The sequence below is a fragment of the Eulemur rufifrons genome, chromosome 7, assembly GCF_041146395.1.
Source record: "Eulemur rufifrons isolate Redbay chromosome 7, OSU_ERuf_1, whole genome shotgun sequence".
NCBI classification, from domain to species: Eukaryota; Metazoa; Chordata; class Mammalia; order Primates; family Lemuridae; genus Eulemur; species Eulemur rufifrons.
The window spans coordinates 178,487,731-178,500,506 of record NC_090989.1 but is presented as its reverse complement, the minus strand read 5'-3'; the positions used below and the strand labels follow the sequence as shown (position 1 = coordinate 178,500,506).

The window sequence follows — 12,776 nt, the reverse complement described above, 5'->3', positions numbered from 1 at the left end:
ATTTTGTCTGGTATTTTGAAGCAGGTTATTGGTTGGCATGATTTGGTAGCTGTGTCTTTTCCCTTCAGCTTGCACTTGGATGAAACTAGTGGAATCAATTGAAAAACAGTTTTGTAACTTTTTTCTGACATAGCAACAGAGACATTACGGTCTTGCCATAGAAGATCTCTTTGAGTGGAGGACAAAGCAAAAGAAGCTCTGAAATCAATACAAGGCATCTCAGAAAGTTCTGGCAATGTTTTTGTAAAGCTTTCTCATGTACTGTGATGGACACACAGCAAGAGCCCTGATTCTGTTTGCTACCACTTACGTACACTGATTGCTAGAACACCAAAAGCAAAAATTAACAGGGTGTCAGAAATGACACGCGTTATCATTTGAAAAACAGCTTTCTAATTTCAGCTTCTTTGATAAGCTTTGCAATAGTAGTCTTCTCGGGAACATTTGTTTCTTTGCACAAAATTTATTTTCTTTTCAATTTGCATAGTTTAAATTTATTTCCATTTTCATAAAGTTTCGATTGCTGCATTAAAAAAATAAGCAAGAAATAAATCTCTGAATATACACACATACAAACACCACGTATACATCTATATATGTATACACACATACACATATAATATCTCTGTAAAAGAAATTGTTTTTCAGTATAACAAAACAACTTTTTGTGTACACAATCGTTAGCCTATGTGTCTGTCTGTGTGCATTTGAAATAGAGTAGATGAGTCCAGAAGTTTGACTGATTCAAAAAAGAGACCTTAACCTACAAAGGTTACAAATCACTGTTTTTTTTTTTTTTTTTTTTTTTTTTTGCAGATTTTAGTCTAGTTGGAGAGGAAGACATGGTCTAAATAACTATTACAGAAGGTGGTGAAAGTGTTGAGGGTCAAAGGAGAGAAGATAAAGTGCTGTACGTGTCTATGGGAGCATGAGAGGACTTCCAGCCGGCAATCGCTTGATTGCTGAGTGTGCTACTGTAAACACAGAACTGCTGGTGTGGGAGTGAACATCAAACGAGGCATATTATATTCTTGCCTCTTCTTTGCTGCTGAATGCTTGTGAACTGCTGGAAGGAAGAGTGAAGTTGTTGAGAATCTTGGACTTGGAATACAGAGTTCACGTAGCTTTCATCCCCTACTTGGCCATTTCCAGCAGGAAAGAGGCAGGGTCAGTATGCAGAATGGATGAACTGCATTTCTGGAAGATGTGCATGAATTGTTATGAATGAAATGATTATGAATGGAAGCGAAGTGGGTATGTGTTGCATGGTTTCTGATCTGGCAGGATGTGTAGTCTCAAGCCAGTAAGCTCATTTATGGTATTTTGGTTGCATACCATGATAGAAAGTTAATATAAGTTTTAGGAGATTCATAATACAATGCCCATAGGTATCAAACTTTTACCCATTAATAATTGAATATTTTACTATAATAAATGTTTCTAGCCTGCTTAAGGTTTTTTTGGTGATGCTTAGAAATTGTGTATATTGCTAAATAGAATTTGTTTCTGAAATATCAAAGTTGGAGGTGACTTTTTGTGGATGTGAGAGATGGTGGTGTGTTAAGCAATCCTTGTAGATGAAATTGCTGTAGGGTTTTACTCTTTGAGAAAGAAAATGCTTGTCATGTACCTGTTACTCTAATGGAAATGAATCCGAAGCATTATCACATCTAAACTTTTCCCACATAAAGAAACTTAACTCTGAGCATTTGCCAAGACTACATTCAAGGTTGTCTATATACGTTTAAAATAATAAATACATTATCAATATTTCATGATCTGCAGTCTTAGTAGCAATTTTGTAAAATATATGACAAAAGCCACAAATGGTCTCTTCCTTCTTTTAGAGCAATCAGGAACAACTATTTAGAGCATTTTTGGTTTTGAGTCCAAGGTCTAGCATTTTTTTAGCTCAGCTAACGTTAAGAATAGATAGTACAGTTATCAATACATACTAAATTTGGGGGCTGTTTAAAGACCACCATGAGAAACATGTTGTGAATATATTAAGCTTTAGCTCTTAAATGCAAATGTCTATTAGTAGGGAAAATTCTAAAGGGTGTCTATTTTTCTTTGGTTTAAAAGATTCCTGTGAATAATAGAATATTCTTATTGTAGCAGATGACATTTTGATTTGTATTTGTCTTGCTTCAGTTGCTTCCTTTGTATTTATTTTAGCTTTGTGATTTCAGAAGTGGGACGAGCTTCAATGTGTCCCTTCTCTCCGTGACAAAACTTGGCAATGCTGTGAAGTCAGATTGTGATTGTATTAATTACCTTCTTTATTTATAAAGTCAATGCCCTACTTTAACATTGATTAAATGGAAGCACCATAGTTTTAAAAAATAATCTTCCTGAATAAGATTTATTTTTATCTTCATACTTTATACAGCATATGTATGTGTGCATATACATGAATGTTAGTATATATGAGTATTAACATATTTCTTCTCTTAGACAGTTTGCCTCATATTGTCTAGTTTCTGATTTCCATGAATTTGTGGGTGGGAATAAAATTGGCGTGTTGCAAAATGTTTTCTTTTCATCCTGTCAAGCCAGATACAGATTATGTCTGATTTGAATGTTTATTTCAAATCTGCTCATGTCAAATCCATGGTTAAACTTGCAGTGACCTTTCGAAGGGCTTTATCCTGGGATGAATATCCTTAGTCAGGCATGTAAGATTGACCCCCATTATGTATCTGCAGTCTCATTTCATACCACACTCAGCTTCGCCATATGCATTTTATGTTACTCCTCTTTTTTCTGTTCTTGCAACCCATGAGCAAGAACATACCAGGAACACTTAAGCCATGGGGCCTTTGCATATTCCATCCCTGTGCTCAGAAGGGATTGCTAAAATATTTAACCAGCAGTAGAGCATAGATACTGACCAATCAGAAAAGACAGAAGCTAGAGCAATATTCTGGAAGCCTCTTACTGAGCCAGGCAGTAGCCCTTTTGGTGGTGGATCCAGGGGGAAGGGATGGGGTCCTGGGGCAGCCTGGAGATGAGGTGGTAGTTGATGGGAGAGTGTCTGGACATTGAATATTCACAAGCCTATTTACCAGCTCATAAATCCATACCAAGTCCTTATCTATACCTGGAAAACTTCTTCCTTCCATCATCCTACAACACAATACACACACCTGATTATGACATTTCTCCTTTTCTTCCTTTATGCTCTATGTGCTCAGAGGAGCTTTCCTGGCCCTTCCTGATGAAGACTATTCTCATTTAGGCTTTCATAGAAATGTCTACCTTTCCACTATACCTTTCACAGTGGGCAATTTACAAATGATTTGTAATCACTTGAACAATGTGTCACTCACCCTAGTTGATCTACTCCATGAGGGCAGAGATTATCAGTCTCCTGACAGCCTGTCACCACTTCCACCTCCCTCTAGAATTGTAACCCCAGCACCTAAGAGGTGCTCAATGAATATTTATTGAATAAATGAGTTTTCAAAAAGATTTTAGAACTTCTCTGAACACATTTATACTTTTTAAATGTAGCTGATATACATGTTACCTTGGGAATGCATTGTTGAGAAAAATTTTTTTAAAGCTATTACCTTCTTTATGCCTTCTTACACATTTTCCTGAAATAATTTTCAAATGATGGCCAGATCCCGTGCTGTGACTTATCCTGTGGTTCCAACAGAACTGCTTTTCACTCCGTTGAAGTCTAGTGCAAAGATTTGATCTCTTGAATTGATTTATTCATTGTTCTTAAAGCTCAGCAAGAGACATTGCTTGAAAGCTTCCTATGAACAAGGGTATTTAGAACATTGGAGCAACCAGTGATGGATAAACTATGGTTCTACCTTCAAAGATTTTTCAATCAATCTGGTATTTACTCCTTATCTTATTTATAGGAGTTTAACACTTTACTTTTCTATTTCAGTATTGGAACATATATTTTGTTTTCCATATGACATAGGGCAAAGCTTCATATATCTATTTGAATGCTTTTGATAATGATGATGATGATGATGATGATGGAGATATTACTACAGGATCCTTTGCTGGACTTTGTCCTTTTTTTTTTCCCTGAAATTCCCAATGACCTATTCTTTTTAAGTCTGTTATTTTGTTGGTACCAAATTCTTTACAGGTTAGATTAGGCATATGTACTGGATAGCTATAACTTTCTCAAGGGAGGAAATACCAGTTCAATCAACATATTCCTTAAGTCTTTCCAGTGGTCAAGCCTTACTCATTGTCTGCAGAATGTAATGTATGTTTCTGTCACTCCCTAGTTTTGCATGAGTCTTAGACATATGTATCATATTAATGCATCTCATGTTTCCCATGCCTTTTATGAATAGTTGGCATTGCATTTTATTTGATTATTTAAAAAAAATTCTTGTTTTTTTACTATATATGTGTGTGTGTGTAAGAGAGAGAGAGAGAGAAGAGACCCTTCTCATGATTTCTGGACCACAGTTTCTTCGTATGTGTGATTAGAAGGAGATTATGGTTATGGCTGTCAGTTATAAATTTAATCTAGAATGATTTCAGTTATCATTTAAGTTAGTAATTGAAAATAACTATGTACGCAGGAAGTGTCACTGATTAAGCAGAAGAAGGCGGGAAGGCTAGGTATCTGAGACTCTTTGGTCTAAGTAGGGAAAATCAACCACTGGAAAGGCTTGAGCAATATAATGATGGATTGGGGTAGAATGTGTGCCCTCCCTCAGACACTTAAATTATTCCATAATTTTGGTCATCAATCACCTGGGACCTGATGCTGTTAAAAATAGCACCAAAAAGTCTCAGTTTCCTATGCACAGCATATTGCTAAATGCATGTGCCCGGGTCATATCCTCTGGCCGGTATCACTTTAGTGCACTCACCACTTTTAATTGCCAACATATGCACTTCTTTACCTTTTTCCCCCCTTTTTCCTCTGGAGGTATTTTCTTCTCCAGTAGGAGGCTAGAAGTGTTGGGTAATTAATACTCCTTGGGAGTAGCCCCCAGCAGTGACTAATGGGAGCTGAAGCATAAATACTCCAGCTCTCTTGGCTCCTGGGCAAGAATAACTTTGGGCAATTCAAGGATAACTTTTGGAGGATCTGAGGCTGTTCTACAGGGGCTGGACTTCCAGGAATAACTCCAGTCATCCACAATGGTAGGAGGCTTTATGTCTCACCCTTTATGGGCTGCCTTCCTTTCCCTGTCTCTCTTCCCTATCCCCTGTTTTTGTCCTTCTGTTCCCAAGTAAACTATTAATACTTGCACTTGAATTTACTTTGCAGTGTCTGCATTAGGGGGAATGCAAACCAAGACATGCAGTTTGTAGTAAGGGGGGTACTGAGAAAAAGTTAAGAGATCCTGTGATGGTGTAAGTTGTTTACCTGCAGTTCTTAGAACAGTAATTCTCAATTGTATTTCCACTTCTTTCAGACTCCCATAGGCATAGTCAGAGTTACAATTAATTCCTGGCATTCTAGCTGCAATTCCATCTCTTAAATCCCACCCAAGAACACATAATTATTAATAAATGGCAAGCACACAAAAACAACATTACTACAGGAATGATTGATTTAGCAAAGTATTTTAGGTACATAATTTGCAAGTTGTCATACTTTTACTCTTTGAATTCTTATTTGGGACACACTTAATATCTGTTTGGATGCACCGCATGTCAGGGAACCCATCCTTGAGAGCTTGAGTCTGAAGGAGGCTGAGAAATCTCTCTTTGGCTCAAGGACAACTGAAACAGCCCAGTCAGTAGCAGCTGCTGAATCAGAGTTGTACACGTTCTTTGCTAAAGTAGACTTTAAAGTTGCTAATTCCCCTGCTTGAAACCAGCTGAGTTTTAGCAATCCAGAGAAGACTGTCTGATTTTAGGTGTGTGTATCTAGCCTACTTGGCCATTAACCATGCAGTTTAACTAGTTTCAAGTGGCCACTGAAAATGACACAAGACTTTCACATAATGTGTTTCCTCTCAGGCAGCACATTCAAGTTTATAAAAATTCAAGAAAGCAAAAAAGAAAATTGTCTCATTTGCAAGGTTCTCAGGCTGATCATTTTCCACCATTAGCATTTTTAACTCTGTTTTAGGCAGCATATGTAATTGGGAGCTTTCTGCGGTTGTCTGAAAAAAAAAATAGGCTTAAGATGGATATTGATAATATTATTTATAATTTGCATGCCTTATTAGGGATTCAGAAACTGTGGAAAGTGGTGCTTCAAGATATCTGCTTATTTGACTCTTTTAGTTTTGCCAAAATGTTATTAGAGAAAATGAGAAAAGTTAGAATTTTAGGTTAATGTTTTATTTCTATTATTATCTAGCAAAAGTTTTAATAATGAATATATTGAAATTTAATATTTTAGTATTGGTGAACATTTCTAATTTTATAAAGCCACTTCCTTATGCCTATCAGTTACATATTTTTTAATTATCTACATTTTAAGCATCCTCTATTTTGCATCAAAAAAGATTTGTTTCATCTGAGGCTTTTGAGTGTCCCTGAATGATACAGTTTTTAAGGAAAGAAGAAAATCTCTTTTTTAAAGCAGCTGGTTTTTAAAAGTCTAACTTCTTTGTATGTATATTTTACAGATTAAAGGATTTATCTGAAGACAAAGCATTCTATTCATCAGAGACTGGACAAGAGTTACTCTTGCTTTGGGCAATTAAAGATGATGTTGCCATGGAAACAGTTGATCCTGCTTTCATTCATTGGCTGCTTAGGAGGTAACAATACCTTGTATTTTCTAAGTTGAGGTTAGAACTGTATTCCAGTTATATGCTTAAATAATTTTTAGATGTTGAAATAAAACTCTACCAGTAGCAAAGTAAAACAAATGTTCTTTCCTCAGAAAGAAAATTTAAATTCTTTTTTCTGATAATTAGAGTCTTATTCCCCCATAATTTTTATAGGCCATTTTATTTCTGTAGAAAATATAATGATACCTGATATTACAGATATATTATAGTATTATTCTTAGTAGTATGAATAAAACAATCAAAATTTGAGCTTGTTGATTCATGACTTTTTTTTCCAAAATGAGCTGAAAGTGGTAGGCTCCAGCATATATGGGGGAATATAAATTTAAAGAGTGCCAGAATTTTCATATCCAAATTTAAAAACAATACTATTTTCCTTTTAGCAAATAAGTTATTTAAGAAACCAAAATGAAATAGATAATTTTCTTTTGTAATTTTGCAAAATTTGAAATTTAGAACAAAGTAGAAAGAAAAAGGAAAAATTCTCATCTTTGCATCATACAAAAGCAACTGTTATGAGTCATTTGATGTATTTGCTTCTGTTCAGTTTATTTTGTTTCCTGGAAGAGTAGGTAAGAGAAGGATTTTTTTTGGAAAAAAAATAAAGTAGCATATGTACAACTAGTTTGTTTATTTTATTATTTTTCTTCTTTTTATTATAAATATTCTCAAGCACTGAAAAGGTTGAAAGAATATGAATACCTGCATAGGCACCATTTAGATTTAACTATCATACCATTTTATTGTATTTGTTCTATCCGTATGCATACGTGGGTACATCTTTCCATTTATTTATTTATTTTTTGGCTAACCCATTTGAAAGTAAGTTATGGAAATCATCACCTCACCCCTAAAAGATTCAGCACCTATCTCCTAAGAAGACTGATTTTCTACCTAAGCACAATTTCTTTTTGCTACCTAAGGAAACTAACAAAAAATTGCTTGTCGCTTTTATAAGAGGAGGATATCAGTGTGGAATGAGGCCAAATGTAATTGTCAGGTAAAACACATTATTTAAAGACATAAATATATTGGAATAGACTTCTGGGCTCTTATGTCAAACTTCAAAGATTCTTCAGATTTAAATAATAATTACAGCAAAAATCCATAGTCATAATAGATTATAGATTCAAATATTTCAACTTTTAAAATAAAGATTTTTACAGTATTTAGAGGTTTTTACTATAATGCTTCAATTTTGTTTCTAAAACATGTTATTTCACTGCTACTGATCTTGCACTGAGGAAAAAAGGAGTTGTTATTTACAAATTTCTGACTTTTCAAATGGGCTTTGTAGAAAGACCAATACAGGTATCAGAACTAAAATACTATTTTTTTCTTGGATTCTTTCCTTCATTTACAAAGTTTCAAATTTGACTTTTACTTTAGTAGAAAGAATGAAAATGACAGGCAATATACTGCAGCAATATTATTGTTCGTGATATTAGCTTTTGTGGAAGCAGTCTTGAAATTTCCCAGTTAACTGAAAAGAGGAAGAAGATATACTCAGCAAGTAGAAATATAGGAAAAGAAAATGAGATCAGTTTTTAAAAGGTTGTAATTATTAGCTGTAATTTTTATTAGTTGTAATTTTATGCCATGTCTAAATTGTGTTGATTGTGTTTCAGCATTTTTGAGAAATGTTTTACATATTTACAAACAAATTTATAGAAAAATCAATGTCCATTTTACTAAAATGCAAAGACATCATAAATAATTTAAAGGTCAACTTTATTCTCTGGATATGATTGTAAAAAGTTTTAAAGGTTTGTAAGGGAGAATTGGATTAATTTATGTAAGACACATTATATGTAATGTATTACTTAGGGAATTGTATGTATGAATATGCATATATTCAATCTTCATAATTATGAAGAAGAATTTGGTTCTTACCACTTTTTTAAAGAATATGGATTACATACTATGCTTTGTATACTGAATGTTCTTACTCCTTTTGGATCTTATGTAAAATTTAGAATAAAAGGCTGACTGGCTTGTGAATGTGATATTTGACTAAAAACCTATTTATGATGTAGAGAAGATCCCATAATTGTTAGGTATTAATAAGTGGCAAGAAAAATGTATTGTGGAAATTCAATTACTTAGAATAGTGTTAACAAAAGAGATAAACTCAATCAATGCAGCAAATGCTAGAGGATTTCTATTTTCTATCTTGTCAGTTTTGAGCCCTTTTTAATCCACCATAATTTTTGTGTATGTTTTTCTTTTTAGTTTGTTCTGTTATTTTTGTCTCTGCAGGTTTCCCCTTGCAACAAAGAGGCAAATAGTAGTTTCTGGGCAGGAATTTATCTTAGGGTGAACTTGACTGTGTTTTCCAAATGCATTTTTCAAAAATGCTAGGTTCCATTCATTCTTAAATAATTATTAAGCATCTATCATGTTCCAGGCATTGTTTTCAGTGAAGAAAATGCACAGAGATCTTGTCCCTGTGGGCTTTACGTTGTGTCACATTGGGGAAGACAATGACATTGAGTTAGAAGGTGATAGTGCTGTGGGAGGAGGCAGCAGAATAGGATGGGTGTGTGATGTCATTGGGATGGAGGTTGCTGCTTTAGATAAGGTCATCCGCTTCTCATCGAGAAGGTGACATTTAAGCAAAGACTGAGAGGTGAATGAGTTGGCCTTGTGGAAATCCAGAGAGGAGAGCTCCAGGCAGAGTCAACAGTCCATGCAAAGCTTCTGAGATATGATATGCCAGATGTTCCAGAAAGAAAAACGATGGCCAGCATGAGGTAACGTGGAGATGGACATGAACAGCAGAACATGAAGGGCTTTGTAAATCACTGAAAATACCTTGAACCTTTACTCTGAATTTCCTGAGGAGCCACAGTGTGGTTTGAACAGGGAGGTAGTCTGATCTGACTTATTTTTAAAAAGCATCCTCCTGGACGGCATGTTGAAGATTGATAGCAGAGGGCAGGTAGGCAGCAGAGGCGTGTTAGACATCACTGCAGTAATCAGGCAGGGAATGGTGGTGGCTGACTCCAGGGCTGCAGGTTGGTGGTCAGTTCGTGAATGTACTTTGAAGGTCAAACCATGAGGATTTTCTGATGGAATAAGTGTGGGGTATGAGAGAAAGGGCTGACTTCAGGGCTGTATGTTACTTTTTAGAGCAAGTTACCTCTCTTCACATTTAGAGGTGTGCCTACTGAGTGAAATGAAGACCCAGCATCACACAAGAGTGAGAGTTTTTCAAACTGAAAGTCACCTTCCAGCAGTGTGTAAAAAAATCAATTTAGTGGATCACGACCAGAATTATCATCATCATCATCATTATTATTGTTATTTAAAGAGGGGTATCTCCCTCTATCACCCAGGCTGGAGTTACACTGGTGTAATAATAGCTCATCTAATTTATAAAAACACAATGATGTACATGACATTATTTTCTCTTTTAGAGACAAAGAAATGGTCTCTAAGAGCTGGGCGAACTTTCACAGTCAGTGTGGTTGTCTCAAGCTTTCTGTTTGTCTCTGAAATCAAAGTATAGTTCCCTAATCACTAGTACTTACTATTTGAATAGTTTCTTTTTGGAATAAAGTCAGGTGTATAGGCCATGGGGCAAGGTTCATTCATCAAAGATCCAAGGATGTTCTTGTCTTACTGCCTAATTACCTGCTAGTTCCTTACTTAACCATGTTAGATACTCTACATGTTTACTGTCCAATATGGGAGCCACTGGCCACATGTGGTTATTGAGCATTTGAAATTTGGCTAGTCCAAATTGTGATATACTGTAAGTTTAAAATGCACACAGGATTTCAAAGGATTGGTACAAAATATTTAAAGAATTTAAACTATCTCTATAATATTATATTCATACAATATTGAAATGATAATATTTAGATACATTTGGTTAAGTAAAAATATTACTAAAATTAGTATTACCTGTTTCTTTTAACCTTCTTATTGTGGCTGCTAAACTATTTATTATGTGCCTTGCATTATATTTCTGTTGGACAGCATTGATCCAGGCATTTATAAAATTGAAAGCTGACCATGTGGCAGATGTTTTCTAATATCTCCTACTTGCCCAAAGGGAAACCAACTTAATGAAGATAATGAAGAATTTTTGATTTCATGTGAAAAGTTGTAAATACTTCCTGAGTGTGTATTACCTATAAGTACTGAAACTTTGGAAGATGAGTTCAGGTTTTAGGTGTCTATGCATGGTGAATGTAGACAAGTCTTTAATCAACGCATGTGGGAATTCTAAATGTCCCGTAGTATATTCTATTTTGTTTTTGATTTCAATGTTATAGTGGGACTAGGTAAGTAAATATAGCTCTTTTGGAAAGTGAAATTCCCTTGGATAACTAAAATCACTGTTGATGGCTAGTTAAAAACACTGTTATAGAAAATAACATATTTTTAAAATATTCCTATTTCACCAAATTCTTTTCTTCAAATTACAGTGAATAATCTATATATTGAAGTCTGCTAATATTTTGGTAGTACCTGGGAATTACTTATCAAAGGTAGTAGCCATTAATCCTACCAGGGATTAATCTTAGAAGGGAGAATGAGTTGTCCTTAACCTTCTTCTAGTAGATATTGCGGTAATGTCTTTAACATACCCTGTATTTTGCAATCATGAAGCAACCAAGAGGATTAGGAAAAACTGACCTCATGCAAAGCTCTGAAAATGGACTTATTCCATATGCCCCAGTGATAGGTCTAAGCAGTCAGCTCATGACATATATTTAGCTGTAAGATTTGATTGGATCAAGGACTTTTTGTTCAAACTTTGTGGAAGTGTCCTTTCTTCTGGTAGATCGTAATGGGGACTTCTGAAGCCCCAGTAGCTGCAGGTGGCCACCCTGCAGTCCCCAGGGGAGCCAGCTGAGGGAGAAGCTCATTCTATAGGTGTGGATCATAGAGATCAGATTGTATTTGGCTCCTTGATAATGTCGAGCTGACATAGCCCCACTCTTGGCTTAAATAGAATAAATAGCAGCAAATGCCCTCCCTGACTGGGCATAGTCCTTATTCTGCAGAGCTGTGTTGACCCCTGAACTTTATATTTTCCTCTTTCAGGAGATAGGAAGGCAATGGAATCCTATGTCCACTCATATGTATCCCTAAACCTATTATAACTGCGACTGGAGATCATGCTTTGTGACATGATTTAGATCACCCTCATTAAATAATTTTTAGAAATTGTTGATACTGTAATTGAGGATAAAGTGTATCATCACCAAACATGGACTTTGGCTTCCTTGCATATAGCAGATGTAGTCACAGACAACATGTGTAAATAATATTCACATTTGGGCTGTATTTGAAAATCATAAACTCTAATGTTTTCATGCCAGTAGTTGCAATGTGTGCAAACACAAACCAAGCCTTCTGATACACATCTTCAAGTCCCCTCAGTCATAGCATTTATCCTATTCTATGTCATGCTAATGTGAGTAACTTTCTATGCTAGTCTTCACTTAATAGTGATTAAGGAATGCTTTGAAATCAAAATAAACTTTTTAGTTCTTCCTGAAATGATTGAGGAATATTTTTCAATTGGTTTTATACCACCTCTCTTGCAATCACTGAGAAAATGATTAAGGATTCTTCTGGACTGCAGTTCATCTCCAAACAGATTTGGAACTATCTGGGTGTGTGGTGTTGGATGTGGCACTTCAAGTAAGCTGTTGCCATAAACTCAAATGACTGTCATTTCTTCTATAGTATTTTTGCATAGCGTAATATGATTTGATAGCATCGATACTGGTGGAATGGAGATGTCACTGATCTCTGCTTATAAATCTTGACATCCTTCGTGTTTTTACAGATAAACTTGTTTCAAATCATCCCCTCTATTGCAGCAGCCTAAATCTTGAATTGCTTTTCATTTATCCCATTTAAATCTTGACAGTTTATCAGAGTATGCATGTGAGAATCAGTAAAAGATGCAAGCATTGTTGGTGTGTTTTGTTCTTATAACCTTGATCATTGATAACTGCACATATTGGATTTTTGTAAGCTTAATGGTGACTAAGAAAGCATTTGGAG

The 12,776-nt window shown here is 35.2% G+C and overlaps 1 protein-coding gene across 1 annotated transcript in view; it reads left to right on the top strand.

The window, feature by feature from the left end:
- Positions 1 to 6,576: 6,576 nt before the first annotated feature.
- CNTN3 (contactin 3) overlaps positions 6,577 to 12,776 on the top strand; it is a 246,561-nt gene continuing 240,361 nt past the window's right edge. Inside the window, exon 1 of the mRNA XM_069473823.1 lies at positions 6,577 to 6,713. Within this exon, the coding sequence (XP_069329924.1) occupies positions 6,659 to 6,713 (55 nt within the window). The 5' untranslated portion in view covers positions 6,577 to 6,658. The remainder of the gene's footprint in view (positions 6,714 to 12,776) is intronic.